Source organism: Eucalyptus grandis, chromosome 8, assembly GCF_016545825.1.
Source record: "Eucalyptus grandis isolate ANBG69807.140 chromosome 8, ASM1654582v1, whole genome shotgun sequence".
Lineage (NCBI taxonomy): Eukaryota > Viridiplantae > Streptophyta > Magnoliopsida > Myrtales > Myrtaceae > Eucalyptus > Eucalyptus grandis.
In genome coordinates, this window is record NC_052619.1 from 61,916,622 (window position 1) to 61,936,148 (window position 19,527).

Below are 19,527 nucleotides of genomic sequence, written 5' to 3' on the forward strand. Positions count from 1 at the left end.
TATAATATTAATTCATTTGCGCGTGCTCAGATGGAAGTACCCTACCAAGCCTCATGGATGGTCAAATATTCTTTTTTTTGTTTTTAAACAGACCTTTTTTTTGTCCGATGATGTGGTCATCGGGGTTAGATGGCTTGGGAACAAAAAGAAACAAAGAGTGATTTTGTAGTTTAGGAAGGTTTTTTTTCTTTTCTTTTAGATAGTGAAGGAGGTGAGAATGTACAAAATTGTGCACTGAACATATGGAGAAAGATTATGATATGTATAATATAATATAATATAAGATAAGATAATATAATATAAATGTGAAAACCTACCGAGCCTCATGGATTCGTCAGATGAAAACCTACCAAGATAATATAATATTAATTCATTTGCGTCTTTTGATATAATATTTAGCTTTTGAAATTTAAAATTAAGCGTGCTCAGATGGAAGTCCGCTACCAAGCCTCATGGATTCGTCAATTAATGACGGGCGAACTTTTGATATTTGGATAACCTCGAAAGGCTCAAACCGGTCGTCTTTTTTGCCACGGTGGTCTCCATCTTCCCACTGTTTTCATTATCTCCAGAGCAAGCGCGCCTTCCACTTCTTTTACAGGAATCAGTTTTGAACCTTGTCAGTCGGTACTCTGGAGCGTGTGGGTAGAGCTCAACCAGGAAAAATGGGAACACACACCTGACGCTATAGAGCTCTCTGTCCCCTCCGCAACCATCCGATTTGTTGCCAGTGCCAACAAAGAGTCAGACCCAGCTAGCTTCCAAACAATGGTTTCCCTCTCAAATACTTTTCTCTCTCTCTCTCTGTCGTCACCCCCTTTCAGTTTCCTCGTTGCTGCATTCTTTTCCACATTAATTTTCACTTATAATTTATTTGCTCCATTTGTTGTCCATGGTATAACCACAAGATTTCTGGAATCCTGATAGTATTAGGATACCATTATTCATTTTAGATGCTTTCTCAGTGTCTCTGTTATTTATTTTGGGCCAAGAATGGAATGTGTGATTGTTGTGGTTTGGAGTGCCCCGAGGAACCTTCTCACTGAACTCCTCAAGGCCCCTCGGTGACTTAAATAGGAGCTCTTTTACAGGTGTAGTTCTTGGTGGAGATCAAGTTTTCTAAGTTGCAGAATTTGAAAAAGGGAAAAAAAGGGTGCAATCTTTGTATCATTGCTATGACATCATCAGTTATTTTCCGGGTGTCGCCTTATTTGGCATTGAATTCGCAATTTAGGCCTCGGTGTAGATTGCAAGCGAAGAGTTCAGTTGGTGGTGACTCAACAGTGTCATCATCCCCTGAATCGGTTGTGTTGAATGGAGCTCCTCCTATGGAGGAGAGAGAGAAAGTTGGTCCTTTGACTGGAGGAAATGAATATGCAGTTTCGAAGATTGAGGTGGTTGAGAAGAAGAAGAAGGTGGAAAAAGAAGCCAAGGAAAGCTTGGCGGTGTTGTGGGATGATGCGTATCGAACTAAGAGTGTGAAGGATTATCTTGAGTTAGCAAGGTTTATGATTAGGCCTGATGGAGGTCCGCCCCGTTGGTTTTGCCCTGTTGAGTGTGGACATCCCTTAAATGATTCTCCAGTTCTTTTGTTTTTGCCCGGTAATGCCTTTCTTCTCACTTGAATGGGTGCAAAGCTGGAAATTTTATACCAGATTCTAAGGAGATGACTGGAATTCTAGTTTCAACAATATGCTTTTAGCTTTTAAGAAGTGATCATGATGTAATCGTGCATCATTTGATAACCATGTGCTATATGATATAGGAGCCTCATTAGTGATATGCAAGTGAAATAAGACTAGTATTGCCAAATTATTGATGCACAAGTACTGTTTCCTGCAGGACTTGATGGCACTGGATTGGGTCTCATCTTGCACCATGAAGCACTGGGGAGGTGAGATTGTATGTTCCATCATTTTGGGGTTGTGAATTGCGTTACAGGGGAAAGTAATGATGCACAAGAAACAATGTTTGTTTCTGTATGCCATTTGCACTTATGACCACGCATTTTAACGCAGAAAACTAAAATCTGCAGGGCTTTCGAAGTTCGAAGCTTGCATATCCCTGTTTATGATCGGACTCCATTCGAAGGTATCACCCTGCTCCTTTCATAGCCTTTTAATTGCTGTGCATGAGACAACAACTTTGGGTTGAGAGGAATGTTTTTGAGCTGTATTGTGAACATGTAAATATCTGTGGTGCATTCATGTCATTTTACAATTCTTCCTTTTCACTCCATTAAGTCCCATATGCACAGATATTACCTTGTACAACAGTCCAGCCCTGCCGTTCCATCTCAAACTTATGATGTTATTGATGATGCATACATCTTAACGTGGGTTTACAAGGCTTTTAAATGGTGAAGCCTTTCTTCTAACATTTTAAGAAATGAAATAGCTCGCAATACTAACTGAGAACTTGACAAAGAGATTTTGAAATTTCTTGTATTTATACATGCTAGATCTGGTGACTTTTGTCGAGAAAACTGTTAAAGCTGAGTATGACTCATCCCCACATAAGCCCATTTATCTTGTTGGAGATTCCTTTGGAGGATGCCTGGCACTTGCTGTGGCTGCTCGTAATCCTACCATTGACCTGGTAGTCTTATTAGTGAATCCAGGTGAGTTTTCAGATAGGAAAGCAAGTCATGAGTCGAGTCTATTTTTCTGGATTACAAGCCTTCTTTGAGACTCTGAGGAAGTATGTTGTTTTCTCCGTCATGCTAGCTACGTCATTTGGCCGTTCACAGCTGCAGCCACTGTTACCTTTACTGGAAGCTATGCCTGATGGACTCCATTTCACAGTCCCCTATCTTCTAAGCTTCATTATGGGTATGATATGCTACTTTCAAGTCTATGTGGAAAATGATGATATGTCATACTTCTCTCAGAGTTGTCGATAATAAGATTTGAATTTTCTTTCTGAATCAGGTGACCCAGTGAAGATGGCAACAATCAATATTGATAATATGCTTCCCCCGAGGGTGGCACTTGAACAATTGTCTACCAACCTCACTTCTTTGCTGCCTCGTCTCTCAGTAAGTAGCATTTTCTCTGCTGGAGATTTGCTTATTTTCTTTCTCGGTTATCTTTGCTGCTCAAAAATTTACAATAGATGTATAGCAGGCTTCTACAAGGCTCATATTTTAATCCTTTTTCTTGGTTTATATTCTTTGCTGGGCTCTTCCTTGATTATCTTAAGCCTGATAATCAATTTCCTGTTTCAGGGTTTGGCTGATATAATACCCAGGGAAACTCTTCTTTGGAAACTGAAGTTGCTTAAATCAGCTGCCTCTTATGCTAATTCTCGTCTTCATGCTGTCAAAGCCGAAGTGCTAGTCCTTGCCAGGTCTCTACTCTACTCATCCACACTTTGTCAAGATGATGACATGATTGTCAGATTGCATGGAACCACATGATTTTTTATTTGCCTTCCACTTTATTCAGTTGCTCCTATATAACTATGCAACCATTGCCAATATATTCTTTTCTTTACTCTTACTATAGGTTTTGATGCTATTGTCATTCTGACTCTTGCTCAACAGCTGGACAAAATAAGCTGCCTAATTCTAATCCTATAGTATGAGAATCCACTGTCATGTAAAGTATTTCAGGTTTAGATGAGCAGGTATATGTCATTTGGCAATTAGTAGTGGCATAGGCATTCATTTGGCTTGGTATCTCTTCATTGTATGGGTAATGGCCATTTTCCTGTTCCTGTACATGCATAGTTTTGAAGTTTCTATGAGCACATTAGTACATGATACCATGCATGAGCATCACAACATGCATGTAACTACACAAGTATGCTGATAATTGTAGATATGTAAATGCATTTGCACACATGATCATCAATTGGGCGTTGTTTTTCCACTGGAGACACAATAGTGAATCAGATCTAAGCATACTTACAAATTGTTGCATTTTCTCAAAAGTTTCTATTGATTTAGCGGCAAGGATAACATGCTTCCTAGTCATGATGAAGCCCGAAGGCTTACAAACTCATTGAAGAACTGCAGAGTTCGTTACTTCAAAGATAATGGACATACACTTCTATTGGTAGGTGAAATCTATGTTATTTCAACGTTGTAAAGCTTCAAGAGTTACTTGTTCTAAGATACTTTAAGCTAAGAGAGATTTTCATGAAGAAACCTTATTTAAAATTTATATATATATTGGTCAGAACCTTATTTAAAATATTGTTAGGCACTTAAATTTAGATATCCTTATGATAGGCTTTGACAGTGCTTGGATAGTAAAAATTAACACTACAAACTTGTTTGCTGAGATGGAAATCTCATGTTTAATCAAGTTATGTGTGTATTGTGCATCAGCCCCTCTTATTTCATCTACTAATTTCAGTTGGTCATATCAATGAATAAAATAATTATAATAAATTTACTTACTATTTCTAGTTCTGCTCAAAATATTTTGCGACTTCTAGTCATCACAATGAACCAATTCGACTGCAGCACTCATAAGTCCAAAGCAGGCAATGTCATCATCTTTCATTGGTCTACTTAGCAAATAAAATTGGCAAGCAGAACATCATTGTGTAATTCTAGCGGCCAATGACAGATCTTAAGCTTAGCTCCATTGAAGATACGGAAAGGAGGAAAATAATGCGTTCTTGCGATTTCATGAAATCTATAATCCCTCTCATGGTGTTAGCTTTTTTATTTGGGTGAGGTAGTGTTTTTTTAATACTTATCATGATGACAGTGTGCGGTTCTTCAAAATGTCACTCTCCCTCATCATAAACTGAGCATTGAGTTTCAGGAGATTTTATCTATAAAAGACTGCTTTATTTCTCTATATTGTGCTGCCTATTTGTCAACCAGTAATCAGACTGAGATTGCAGGAAGATGGTATTAATTTGCTGACCATCATCAAAGGTACCCACACGTACCGTCGAAGGAGGAGGCATGATTATGTCTTGGATTTCCTGCCTCCCAGTATGTCAGAATACAAAACAGCATTCAATCAAGTAGTTGGGTAATTTTGCAAACATATGCTCCTGCATGTCTCTTATTGCTTTTTCCTGATTGGAGTAGTACGAGTTTTTCTAGATATGACCTCAACCATATTTATTTTAAGCTAGCCATGATGGCTTAATGTTTCTCTGCTTTCTGAATTGAAACTAATGTTTTGCTGTTTCTTTTAAGTCCGTTTATGAAAATCTAAGTTATTCAGCAAACGTTTCAAACTAGATAATTGAATTGTCATGTTTTTGGTATCTGATTGTTTGGTACTTCACTTTCTGTTTCTTTTGCAACATCTCCTTGAAAATTGATCTGCAGCATCAGTGCATGACTTTATCACCCGTGATGCCAGAAGATCTCAGGGTGAGGCCATTCTCATCCTGTGATTTGCCAAAGAGGCATCAGTGGTTGATACCTAAAGTTCTTAATTTTGAACGTCATTTGTTGATTGTAAAACACAATTTGTTATTACACAAAATGGAATTGATTATACCTTTCCGCAAATGCTGATTCATTAATTGCAACCAGTCAATCTTAGTCTGATGCTGTGGTCGGATATATGCAGACTAGTTCGCACTGCTTCTAGCTCGGTATTATTCTCGACTTTGGAAGATGGGAAGATAGTGAGAGGTCTTTCAGGGGTTCCTTCTGAAGGGCCGGTGTTGTTAGTCGGTTATCACATGCTGATGGGCCTTGAGCTGTTTTCACTTGTTGAAGAATTCTTGAGAGAGAAGAACATTATTGTGCGTGGGATAGCTCATCCGATGTTGTTCTCCAGCAAAACTGAAGATTTATCTTCTGAATTTGGTCTAATTGATTGGGTAAAAGTATTTGGAGCAGTTCCTGTGGCCGGAAGCAACCTCTTTAAGTTGTTGTCAACCAAATCTCATGTTGTACTTTATCCTGGTGGTGCACGCGAGGCTAATCATAACAAGGTAAGCACCTGACATTCAGTTCAATTAGTCCTATTAATAATGTAATCAGACAAATCTTTTGAAAAATAATTTTCAAATAGAGTTTCCGTGTGTCGAGGCTATAAGGTTAGAAGGATCTTCCACAGCATAAGCCTTCTGAGCGAAAATGTAAAGCCATGTGGAGCAGGAGAATTCATAATGGCTGCAGGGCAGTGGTTGGGGTAGCGATGTTAAAGACTGTAGCCAATTAGCTCATATGGTGGTGGTGGTGGTGGTGGTAGTGGTGGCAAATGCAGTTGGTGGCGAGCGGTCTAGCCGATGGTGGTGACGGAGGGTGGATAAGGAGCTAAGCTTTATATGTATTAAGGAGCACCAGTAATTTGGTCTTGCCATTGCCTCCTAGGGTGTTTGTTTTCGGAGGTTTCATGTGTATTTCATTATAGGGTCACTTGACTTCACTGCTAAGCTTTTGCTCGTGCATTCATACAATCAAATTATGTCTTGTAAAGTTCACCTCAGGTCTATCTTGTTCCATTTGAAGGGTGAAGAATACAAGTTGTTCTGGCCAGACCAACCGGAATTTGTGAGAATGGCTGCACGGTTTGGCGCCACGATAGTACCATTTGGAACCGTGGGAGAGGATGACATCACAAATGTAAGCTAGATCTATTTCTACATCAAAGTTTGGTATTTAGCTCTTGACTCTCTGCAAAGGTTTGGAATTCGAAACTTACAGAGCATTTTATTTCTACTTATGGGGGTTTGTCACTATTTTGCATCCCAGTCAACCCCTCTATTCCTTCTGCTTTACACCTTCGGAGTTCAAGTTTAATCTTGCAACTATTTTCAGCTAATTTAGTTATTTACGTGCATTGTTGTATAAATTTGGCTGAAACGTATACAGTTTTGATGCATCTCTCTTGCAAACTTTTGCATTTACTATTGTTGTCTATTATTTTTAATTAAATGAGCCATGAGCGAGTCTGAGAATTGAAAATGAGCCTCCCCATCTATATGATGTACTTCCGCATTCCATTCTGACGATATGTGATCATTACTTTGAACGGACAGATGATACTTGATAATAATGAAGTGATGAAGATTCCATTTGTCGGCGACTACATCAAAAAATATAGTCGCGACAACATACGAGTGAGGTAGCTCCCTTACCCATGACCTTCAAAAGATTATGTGTATAGATTTAATATGGATGGCCTTTGAGATTATAAAATCGCTTGGCATACTGTGAAATTCTTCTGACATTGACATGAATTATGTCCTGTTTCTTAGGGAGAATGAAGCAGTTTCAGTTCCAGTGCTTTTGCCAAGGATACCTGGCCGCTTCTACTATCTGTTTGGGAAGCCCATAGAGACAAGGGGGAGATATGAATCACTGAAGGACAGAGAAAATGCAAACGAGTTGTACTTGCAGGTAAAATCTGGAGTGGAAAACTGCATCGCATATTTGCTCAAGAAGCGAGAGGAGGATCCTTATCGAAATATAGTCGATAGAACCGTACATAGAGCATTACATTCTCCTTTACACGAAATTCCAACATTTGAGCCCTGATAATGCTTGGTGGTTGTCCAAATATTTTTGGCCTTACGTATTTTATTTAGAGTGACAAACATTTGTAAACACCATTCGTGTGTATCTAATTTCCAGTTCGGTTCTTATTCGAGAGTAACTCCTGAGCTGAGTTGCTGATTATAATCTACTCGTCTTTATAAATTCCACCAAAGAAATTTTAGTTCATTGGGGCCAGAAATTTAATTACTTCTGACCTGTGGTTCTTAATTCCAAGCTTTGATAGATTTAGAGTTATTACTTAAGGCACAGACATTAAAGCTCAGTTTCCAACTACTTTAGCATCTATTCTTCCTTTCTTTCTGGTTGAATGAATATCAGCATTCACATGTGAGAGTAACATTAAGATTAATAAGAAGTCTTCTGTCTCACCCTGACGAAAGTGCGGAATGCTTGGTCTGAAGATTTTTGCATTTATGCAAAGTCTTTAGGCAAAAGCCAACTAAAACACACCCTTGATTTTGAGACGTTATGGAGCTATTTTCTGATATAGTTCGTCAATCTTAGTGCCCTGGCTTTCAGATATGCTTTAAGAATCTGGTTATAATTTTTTTGAAGTTTCTTTCTTGAGAAATTTTAAGTAGTGAACTAAACAGATCTTAAGAAGACATCATCGTGGCAAACCAATTTTCTTTTCAAAATATGAAGGAGACAACACCATGGTGACGACCAGACAATTTCCTTTTTTGTCGTTAAGATTTTCTAAATAATTTTTTAATGCCAAAACATAAAGCAAATACCATATTTCATTCACCAAAACAATCTCATTGAATTTAGTCTCACAAAACTTTTATAAACATGTACCATTGATTCTAATGAAGGAGTTGAGGCAGGTTATTTAAGTGGGTATGGATTTTGAGGAGTTGGGTTGAATATTTGTCAGTACAAATGTAAATAGATCCCTATGGATTAAAATGGATCAATCTCCTTTCAACCTGAACCTATCACGTGAAATCCTAGCTCACGACCCAACTCGAGCACCCAATGTCCCTCACTGACTCAGCGAGTTGATCCATGGAGTTGCTCATTTTTTAAAAGGCAACTGTCTAAGAGAAAAATTTCTAAGAATTGGGGTTGAGGGTGGTTGGGGTATGGGTTTCTAAAATGCATTGCATGAAAACTAGTCAATACGGTTAGAATGATCAATTTGAGTTGAATCCTTTTCCATATGATCCAAACACAATCCAGCTATCCATTTGACTGGCCTAGAATGACTTCCTCAAGATGTGGGAAATTTCTAGAGCCAAAAAGGAAAGGAAAACAACCCATCATGAGAAGTTGTCAATGACCTTCAGGTGCATGATGCATTGGGCCGCCCTACCAATGGTGCTAAGTGTTAACGATTACCGGACAAGGCTGTTAATTTGGGATAGGCGGCATAGTTTATTCCTCTTACTTTAATATGTCAATGGGAGAATGACATTCTTCTGACAAAATATAAGGAGTAGGAGAAATCTAAAAGAAATAACGGTGATTTCAATGGTCGGATTGTGACATCTTCAATGTGCAACAACCTAAGGTGATAGCAAAATGCATGACATGAATTTGGCATTCAATCAAACATAACCGGTTTGTGTTAGGCAATTCTTATGTATTAGATCTTGTTCATATGTCTCACGTACTGTCATTTTTTGTTCAGACCCTCTTCAGCATTGATGACAATATTGTTTTTTAAGATGGAAAGTCAACTATAGGTTAGCCAAGAATTGATGACTCATCGGCAACCCTTGAGATATGCTCCCACATATGATCGTCCTTGATCTCATCTCATTGTCTTTAATCGAAAAATTCAACAGACAAAAATGGAAATAGTTCCAAATTTTCGGAAGAAGTGGATATTCTATTCCTAAAAGCTCTTTTTAAGACAAAAATGCCAAATCTTAACATGGTCTAGACTAATATGTTGATCCAAACCCAAGGTCGCATGCATGTGTGCAAATCTGCATGGTACATGTCGACCGTATAATACTATCCGCACCGTTAAGCCAATATTAAAACGCAGCTGAACGACTTTAGAAAGGTGGCCTCTTGTCATTTGTTTGAGAAATTCTTTTGGGGTCTTTTTTTTTTTTTTTTTTTTTTTGGCAGTAAATGCTATGTGTAGTATGAATTCTTTTAATTAGAACGAAGAAGTAAATTTTTCTCGTTAAGGGTATATGTTAAATTTGTTAATGACAAGCGAGCTTAAATAGTGTGAACATGGACTGAATGGTGCCAACGGAATCCTTTGGTTAGAACTTAGATATTGGTCTTTGGGTAAACTGGATACTGAAAATGACATTGTCCAATCGACCTATTCTCTCTCTTTTCATTTTCCTCCATATTTGGAATTCCATCTTTAGGAAAACAGCACCTGGAAAATGGCATCTGCAGCAACGAAATCAGAAAAACAATCTCTTTGCAAAAGCGAGCCTTGCACTTCACATGAAGTAACCAGTTTTGAACTGTTTACTGTACAACCGCAGAGAAGGAGACAGACCCTTGTCTGGCTGCACTATGGAGTGCGTGGCTTGAGCTTTACCGGCAAACCTCCCCACCCCAACCCGGATAGTTGCAACTGCCAACGAAGAACCAGACCCAGCTAACATCCAAACAACGGGTTCCCTCTCAAAGTACCTCACTCTCTATCTCATCGCCCCTTTCAGTTTTCTCGTTGATGCATTCTGTTCCACGTTAATTGCCACTCGCTATTTATTTGCTTCATCTCTTATAGAACCACAAGAGTTGTGGAATTGCATGTTCTAGATAATATTAAGATGCCATTTTGCTTTGAGAGTGCGCCTCAAGTTTCAATTTTCTTTTTCCCTTTCGGATGCTTTCTCAGTATCTCTGTTGCTTATTTTGAGCCAAGAATGGAATGTGCGTTCTTTTGGTTTGAGCGTTCCAAGGAACCTCCTGACTGAACTCCCCAAGGCCCCTCGGAGACTTAATAGGAGCACTTTTACAAGTGGAGTTCTTAGTGGAGTTCAAATTTTCTCAGTTGCTGAGTTTGGAAAGAGGAAAATAAAAGGGTGCAATCTTTGTATGACTGCCATGACATCATCAGTTACTTTCCGGATGTTGCCTTATTTGGTGTTCAATTCGGAATTTAGGCTTCGGTGTAGATTCCAAGCGAAGAGTTCAGTTGGTGGTGACTCAAGGGTGTCATCATCTCCTGAATTGTTTGTGTTGAATGGAGCTCCTCCTATGGAGGAGAGAGAGAAAGTTGGTCCTTTGACTGGAGGAAATGAATATGGAGTTTCAATGATTGAGGTGGTGGAGAAGAAGAAGAAGGTGGAGCAAGAAGCTTAAAGTACTGCTGTTTTGGAAAGCTTGTAGGTGTTGTGGGATGATGCGTATGGAACTAAGAGTGTGAAGAATTATCTTAGACTGTTCGAGGGATATGATTAGGCCTGACGGAGGTCTGCCCCATTGGTTTTGCCCTGTCGAGTGGACAGCCTTTAAATGATTCTCCAGTTCTTTTATTTTTGCCCGGTAATGCCTAGCTCTTGATTGAATGGTGGAAAACTGGAAATTTTACTTCAGGGGTGTGCGGAGGTGACAGGAATTCTGGTTTCAACAATATGCCTGTAGCTTTTAAGAAGTGATTATACAGTACTCGTGCATCAACTTATACCCATGTGCTATACTGTATAGAAGCCTAATGTTGTAGAATATTAAGTAAAATAGTACTTGTGCTGCTGCATTTTCAGTGCACAAGTGCTGTTTCCTGCAGGACTTGATGGCACTGAATTGGGCGTCATCTTGCACCAAAAAGCACTGGGGAGGTGAGTTTGTATGCCCCATCATTTTGGGGCTGTAAATTGCATTACAAGGGATAGTAATGATGCACGAGAAGCCATGTTTGTTTCTGTTATTCTATTATGACCAAGCATTTTAATGCAGAAACCTTAAAACTGCAGGGCTTTTGAAATTAGATGCTTGCATATCCCTGTTTATGATCAGACTCCGTTTGAAGGTATCTCCCTTTCAAAGCCTTTAATTGCTGTTTGTGATGACAAGTTTGGGCGAAGTGGAATTTTTTTGAGCTGTGTCATAAACCAGCGAATTTGTGGCAGTGCATTCATGTCCTTCTACAATTCTCCCTTTTCACTCCATTTAGTCCCATATGCACATGTATTATCCTTATCTGTGGCTTCAAGCTATATTGAATACTCGATCCTTGCCGTTCCTTCTCAAACTTGTGATTTTCTTGATGATGCACACTTCTCAAAGTGAGTTTACAAGCCTTTTAAATGCTGAAGACTTTCTTCTAAATATTCAACAAATGTTACAAGAAATAAATAGCATTCAATAATAACTGAGGACTTGACAAAGCACTTTTGTAATCTGTGGTATCCATACATGTTAGATCTGGTGAAATTCGTCAAGAAAACTGTTTAAGCTGAGTATGCCTCGTCTCCACATAAGCCCATTTATCTTGCTGGGGATTCCTTTGGAGGATGTCTGGCACTTGCAGTGGCTGCTCGTAATCCTATCATCGACCTGGTAGTTTTATTAGCAAATCCAGGTGAGTCTTCAGATGGGCAAGCGAATCATGAATTGGGTATATTCTTCTGGATTACAAGCCTTCTTTGAGACTCTGAGGAAGTCTGTTGTTTTGTCCATCATGTTAGCTACGTCATTTGGCCGTTCACAACTGCAGCCACTATTACCTTTATTGGAAGCTATGCCTGACGAACTCCATTTCACCGTCCCCTATCTTCTAAGATTTGTTATGGGTATGATATGCTAGTTTCAATTCTCTATTAAAATAATGATCACGATGCTCTCACAGTTGTCCATAAGATTTGATTTTTTCTTTCTAAGTCAGGTGACCCAGTGAAGGTGGCAATGGTCAATATCGATAATATCCTTCCCCCGAGAGTGGCACTTGAACAGTTGTCCGTCAACCTCACTTCTTTGCTGCCTCGCCTCTCTGTAAGTAGCGTTTTCTCTGATGGGATTTGCTTATTCTCTTTTCTCATTAATCTTTATTGCTCGAAGTTTTACAATAGATGTATAGCAGGCTTTCTTGTAGGCTTATATTCTAAACATAGTCTTAGTTTCGTCCTTTGTTGTGCTCTTTCTTGATTATCTTGAGACCCAATAATAAATTCCCTCTTTCAGGGTTTGGCGGATATAATACCCAAGGAAACTCTTCTTTGGAAAATGAAGTTGCTTAAATCAGCTGTCTTCATGCTGTCAACGCCGAAGTGCTTCTCCTTGCCAGGTTTTCACTCCTCCAACTTTGTCAAGATGATGACATGATTGTCAGAGTAGGTAGCAAATTACTTTCGATTAGGTTTCCACTTTATTTGGTAGCTCCTATATCCGGGCAATTATTGCCAATTTCTTCTTTTCAGTACTCTTGATGAGTCCTATTGAAGGGGTTCTTTTGCTCACAGCTGGAAAAAATAAGCTGCCTTATTCTCAACTTATAAATAAGAATATACACTGTCTTTAAATTACTTCTACTTTATATAGGCAGGTATATGTCCTTTGGCAATATGTAGGGGCACAGGCATTATTTTGGCTTGATATTGCTTCATAGTACGGGTAACAGCCATTTTCTGTTTCCATGTGTGATTAGTTTTGAAGCTTCTATCAGTACATTAGCATATGTTACCATGCATGAGTATCGCAACATGCATGCATTTACACATGCATGCACATAATTATAGATTAATGCATCATGCATGCCTGCATATGGGTATTTCATTATGAATGGGAGTTCTTTCTCCACTGGAGAGACAACAGCAAATCAGATTCGAGCATAGTTACAATATGTCACATTTCCGCAAAAGTTTCTATTGATTCAGTGGCAAGGATAGCATGCTTCCTAGTCGAGATGAAGCTGAAAGTCTTGCAAACTCACTGGAGAACTGCAGAGTTCGTTACTTCAAAGACAATGGACATACACTTCTATTGGTAGGTGAAATTTATATTATTTCCATGTGGTAAAGCTGGAGGAGTGACTTGTTTCGAGAGATTTCAAGTTAAAAGAGCATTTGGTGAAGATAGCTCATATTTAAAATATCTTTTGGCACTTATATCTAGATATGCTAGTGAAAAGCATTGACAGTTTTTCGATAGTAAAAATTAACACTACAATTTGTTTGTTGAGATGATAATCGCATGTTTAGTCAAGTGTTTGTATTGTGCATCAGCCCCCATAAATTAATCGACTAATGTCGAGTTTCGCATATCACTGAATGAACTTATTGTAATAAAATCACTTAATATTTCTAGCGCTGCTCAAGATAGTCTGAGAATTTGAGTCATCAAAATGAACCAATTTGACTACGGCATTTATAAGTCCAAAGCCAAGCACTATCATTACCTTTTATTGGTCTTCTTAGCAAATAGAATAGTAAAGCAGAACACTACTGTGTAATTCCAGTGGCTGATTACAGATCTTAAGCTTAGCTCCTTTGGAGATTGGAATGCAGAAAGTTAAGTTCCGTGTTGATTTTATGCAAAATATAAATGTGATCTTGCAATTTAATGAAATCTACAATCTCTCTCGCAGTTTTATCTACTTAAGTGGGTGATATAGTGCTTTAAAAAAAAAAAAAAAAAAAAAACATATCATGATGAAACTGCATGGCTCTATAAAATGTCACTTTCCCTGAAACTTATTATTGAGTTTTAGGAGATTTTATCTATAAAAGACTGCTTTATTTCTCTATGTTGCGCTGCCAGTATTTTGAACAGTAATTAGACTGGAATTAATTTGCTGACCATCATCAAAGGTACCCACACATACCGTCAAACAAGGAGGCATGATTACATCTTGGATTTCCTACCTTCTAGTATGTCAGAATACAAAGTAGCAATCAATCAAGTTGTCGGTAATTCTGCAAACAAATGCTTCTGTATGCCTTTTTTTGCTCTTTCCTGAAATCTCTGGGTGAAACCATTCTCGTCCTGTGATTTGCAAAAGAAACACCATTTGATTGATTCCTAAAGTTCTTGATTTGAATATCAATTGTTAATGGGAAAATGTGATCCGTTATTACCAATTCTAATCTTATCAACAGCCTTATCGAGCCCAGCACCAATTCTAATCTTATCAACAGCCTTTCCACAAACACTCATTTTACATTCTGATATATTAATTGCAACCATCAATCTTAGTCTGATGCTGTGGTCGGATAAATGCAAGCTATTTCGCAATGCATCTAGTTCGGTATTATTCTCGACTTTAGATGATGAGAAGATAGTGAGATTTCTTTCAGGAGTTCCTTCTGAAGGACCGGTGTTGTTAGTGGGTTATCACATGTTGATGGGACTCGAGCTATTTGAACTTTTTGAAGAATTCTTGAGAGAAAAGAAAATTATTGCGCGTGGGTTAGCTCATCAGGTGTTGTTCTCCAGCAAAATGGAATCAATCATCTGAATTTGGTCTAATGGATTGGCTAAAAGTGTTTGGAGCAGTTCCTGTAATGGGAAGCAACCTCTTCAAATTGTTGTCGACCAGATCTCATGTTCTACTTTATCCTTGTCGGCTTTCCATCATAAGGAGTGTAAGTACCTTATTTTGAGTTCAATCAGTTCTCTTGTGCAGTGTAACTATGGTATGTGATCTTGTTTTAATGCAATTGGTGTTATTAATACCATAATCATCAGATAAATCTTGTGAAAGATAATACTTCAAATTGAATTTGCGTGTGTTGAGGCTATAAGAAGAAGGATCTTCAGCAACATAAGTTTTATGAGTGATGATGTAAAGCCTCATGGAGGAGAATTCAAAATGGCCACCGGGTAGCAATGTCAGATACTGTAGCCAATTAGCTCAGATAGTGGTGGTAGTGGTGGAAATTGCTGGCGGCGGCAGCAGCAGCGATCTAGTTGGTGGTGGTGAAGGGGGTTGGATAAGAAGCTAAATGACTCTTGAGTGCCGATCATTTTGCATAGTTAAATACACATTTTCTATTGAGGGCGTTAAAAGCCAGATGAGAAGGACGATTTCTTTTCAAAGACACAGATTTTACTTGTTCATTAGATAAAATATTTAGAAGCACGAGTAATTTGGTCTTGCCATTGATTCTTAGAGTGCTTTTTCCCAGATGATTCATATGCATTGACTAACGAGTCACTTGTAATCACTACAAAGCTTTTGCCTATCAAGTTCCATTTGTAGGGTGAAGAATACAAGTTATTCTGGCCTGACCAGCCAGAATTTGTGAGAATGGCTGCACGGTTTGGCGCCACAATAGTACCAATTTGAACCGTGGGAGAGGATGACATGACAGAAGTAAGCTCTCTGTATTTCTGCATAAAATGTTTTCATAATTAGCTTGACGTTCTGCGCAGGTTGGGAATGCAAAACTTGCATAGCATTTTAGTTCTATTTCTGGGGGTTTGTCACTATTGTGCATGCCACTCCTTTTGCTTTACACAATCATCAGGAGCTCCAGTTTAATCTTTCAACAGCTAATTTAGTTAACTAGGGCCTGCATGGTTGCACCCTGTTTCTGTTCCCAGGAACAGAAATTTCTGTTTTTGTTCACAGGGAACAAAAATGAAAGCAAACAGCGTTTGTGTGCGTTTGTTCCTTTTTGTTCTTTGTTCCCGGAACAAAAAGAAACAGCTTAAAACACCAATTTTGTGTTTCTCGTTTAACCATTTTTTTTCTTTTTCTTTTTTCTCTTATTTTCTTGTTCTTCTTTCTTTTGGCCGGTGCTTTACACCTTCATCGGGAGCTCCAGTTTAATCTTTCAACAGCTAATTTAGTTAACTACTTACGTGGTTGCATAAATTTAGCAGAATCAAATAAGTTGGTGATGCATTTTTCTTGCGAACTTTTGCATTAACCCAGTGCCATCTTTCATTTTTAAGTTGACGAGTCATAAAGCGAGTCTAAAAATTAAAATGATCCTTCCCGTCTATATTATGTAATTCAGCATCCCTTTCTGATGATGATGTGACTATTACTTTGAATGGGCAATTGGTCCTCGATCACAATGATCTGATGAGGATTCCATTTGTCAATGACTACATCAGAGAAACTAGTGCTGTACAAGTGAGGTAGCTCCCTACGTATGACCTTCAAAAGATTGTTTACAGATTTTTCATGGATGACATTTGAAATCATAAAATCGCTTAGCATACTCTGAATTCTTTTTTGAGATTGACATGGATTATATCCTGTTTGTTAGGGAGGGTATGAGCGAAGGGTCCCGAACGAAGCACTTCTTACTCCAGTGATTTTGCCGAGGATACTTGGCCGTTTGTACCATCTGTTCAGGAAGCCCATAGACACAAGGGGGATATACGAATCACTGAAGGACAAGAGAAAATGCAAACGAGATGTACTTGCAATTGCAGGTAAAATCAAGCGTCGAAAGCTGCATCGCCTATCTGCTCAAGAAGCGAGAGGAAGATCCATATCGAAGTTTATTTGATAGAACCGTACATAAAGCGTTACATTCTCCTCTACATGAAATTCCGGCATTTGAGCCCTGATAATTAGTGGTAGTTGTCAAAATAGTTTGGGCCTTATGCATTACATTTAGAGTGAATGGCCTTTGTCTCGGCCAAACATAATCATTTGTAAATAGCATTCTTGTGTATCTAATTTCCAGTTTTTGGAAAATGCAATTTCTTCGTTTGTGGATATTTTTTAATGCTTAGCTTTCTGGAGTAAACTGAACAAGACAATCCATATATTCCTAAAGCAAGAGGGAAAAATCTGAAAGCATTTTACCACCCCGCTGTGGGCGTGTTGGTTCGGGTGTTTCCCCCATCCCAGTTGGGGTGAGGTTCGAGTCACCACGTGTGTAATTGCACAATTTAAGTGCAGCGCCGTGGGAGGTGGGTCCCTGCGCTAGCGTTGTCTCGGGTTTACGTCGCCGGCTGCCGACTGTACAGCGGTTCCTGGGTCATTAAAAAAAAAAAAAATCTGAAAGTATTTTAGTTAGTGGGAATCGTATTCTTGAAATCATGAAATTAGAATTTTCTAACTTTCCTTCACATCTGGAAAAAGGAATCTTCATCAGGCAAAGAAATGTGGGTCGGGTATATCAGCACCTTTGAAGCCAAGTATCTCCTTAAGCGATCTTATTCTGGCAGATTTTTTCTCAGTCATTCAACTTTGTGCTACTTTCTGTACTCTTTAACTGAGGAGGGAGAGGTAAAAAGCTTGATTCCTCACCTCATGGGTAAGGATGCTTAGTTTCAAGTGTGGAGCTTGAATCTCAAGTTCTGCCAAAAAAAAAACAGGCTAAAAGTCCGAGAATGAGTTGAGAGTTAAAGTAGGATAGAGAAAAAATTCATTTGGAAAATTCTTGGTTAGGTTTTGTACATTGTCGAGTTTAAGATCAATTTGCTGCTCCTCCATGGGCAAAAAATCAACCATCAGCCGAAGAGAGTTTTATGTAACCTCTCCCCGTAGAAAGTTTCATGGATGGATGACTTGAGACATTTTCTCGAAGTCGGATTTCTTTTAGAGAAATTCCTAAGCTGACTTGTTGACTCTAATCTTCTCATATTTATATATTCCAGTTCCACCAAAGAAATTTCAGCTTATTTGGCAGATATTTACTTGTGCTAACCTGTGGACCTCAATTCCAAGCTTGAGCGTTACATATGAACGGATGATTGATTCAAAGTTATCCACTATGAAAGGCACATGCATTTAAGCTTAAGTTTCCATCTACTTTAGCATCCATTCTTCCCTCTCTTTTTTGCCAGATAATAGTTTGAATAATGCTAGAGTAACAGTGCCGTTATTGCTTGAAGATGACGGTGTAATTTCAGCCACCACTTCACTTCAAACGGAACCATCTATCGGATTTGTGTAAATAAGAAAAAAGGGAAGGTTGCTCAATGGGTTGCACCAAAAGGAAAATTAGAATTTTCTTCTTTTCATCCTACCCTAACATGTTCTCTTGAGAATATTACAATGTTAAGAGAACATTAGGAACATAGTAAACTAAATCAAATCATATTTTACTACATTAACTCTAAGTTTATCTTTAGTACGCTTCTTTAGAATTTGTTTGTATTTGTCAATTTGAGGATATGCTTGTTCAGGATAACCACTGCAATAGGTAACTCACCATGGTCAATCACCTAGATTTCCCCCTCCCAAATTTTTTTTTTTTATCAATTACTCCTTCTTGGCACGCCTCAAATTGAAGTAAAAGTGATTATAGTCAAAATTGGCTACCGCCATCGTAGTGGTTACCCCAAACAAGCATTTTCTCATATTGAAAAATACAAACATATTCTAAAGAAGTTCACTAAAGGGAAATTTAGAGTTAACGTTTTAAAATGTGATTTAATTTAGTTTACGGTATTTCTAATGTTTACTTAACTTCATAACTCTCCGGCTTTTCATAGAATTAAGCGCTAAATTTTGTAAAATGAGAGAGAGAGATTTATACCTGAAAATAAAAGATCCCACGGAGAACGTTGGGCTGGAGATCAAGCGAACATGTGAAGTGAGGATGCAAGAAAAAAGGAATTTTCTAATTTTCTTTTCACCTTGAATAACCTTCCCTTCTTTCTTATTTAAACAAATCCACTACTCAGTTCCTCTTGAAGTGAAAGTGATGGTTGAAATTGCACCGTCATCTTCAAGCAATAACAGCATGGATGCTAGCATTACTTTAGTTTAAAATATGTTTCGGCACAAAAATGAAATTATCCTTATTTAAGGTGTTTCTAACTTAAGTAGTTTCCTAGTTTAAGTAGATTTCATAATTTGGGGGTTTCGAATTTCGAATCTATTTCTTTTCTATACAAGAAATAAGTTTTCCTTGTGAAGAGCATTCAAGAGGCCGATCCTTCATGAATTACACCCCGCAGCAATTTCAGAAGCAATTCCTAATTTAACCTTTCCATGTAGAACGTTTCGTGGATGGATGACTAAGTCGAATTTCTTTTTAGAGAAATTCTTTAGCTGACTCGTTGACTTTAATCTTCTTATCTTTATGTATTCCAAAGCCACAGAGGAAATTTCAGCTTATTTGGCGGAAAATTAATTATCCTAACACGTGGACCTCAATTCCAAGCTTGAGCGTTACACATGAATGCAAATCATAGATTCAGAGTTG

General features: G+C 38.3%; 1 protein-coding gene and 1 pseudogene across 1 annotated transcript; both read left to right on the forward strand.

The window, feature by feature from the left end:
- Window positions 1–816: 816 nt before the first annotated feature.
- On the forward strand, window positions 817–7,613 carry LOC104415486 (acyltransferase-like protein At1g54570, chloroplastic). Its single transcript, XM_010026787.3, has 13 exons — window positions 817–1,602; window positions 1,843–1,894; window positions 2,036–2,091; window positions 2,462–2,620; window positions 2,727–2,831; window positions 2,931–3,037; window positions 3,227–3,348; window positions 3,950–4,058; window positions 4,861–4,994; window positions 5,547–5,916; window positions 6,437–6,550; window positions 6,967–7,052; window positions 7,186–7,613. Exons 1-13 carry the CDS (start codon window positions 1,176–1,178, stop codon window positions 7,463–7,465), a joined length of 2,121 nt encoding a protein of 706 aa, XP_010025089.2. The 5' UTR covers window positions 817–1,175; the 3' UTR covers window positions 7,466–7,613.
- A 1,798-nt stretch (window positions 7,614–9,411) lies between these two features.
- Window positions 9,412–15,804, forward strand: LOC104417680 (annotated as a pseudogene).
- The last annotated feature ends 3,723 nt before the right edge of the window (window positions 15,805–19,527 follow it).

What these genes read in the sequence shown, in the direction of transcription:
- LOC104415486 (XM_010026787.3), top strand. Translation starts at nt 1,176, where the DNA reads ATGACATCATCAGTTATTTTCCGGGTGTCGCCTTATTTGGCATTGAAT. An exon ending in GAAGTGCTAGTCCTTGCCAG is followed by an intron (nt 3,349 to 3,949) that starts GTCTCTACTCTA and finishes CTATTGATTTAG; the next exon opens with CGGCAAGGATAACATGCTTC. An exon ending in CGCGACAACATACGAGTGAG is followed by an intron (nt 7,053 to 7,185) that starts GTAGCTCCCTTA and finishes CCTGTTTCTTAG; the next exon opens with GGAGAATGAAGCAGTTTCAG.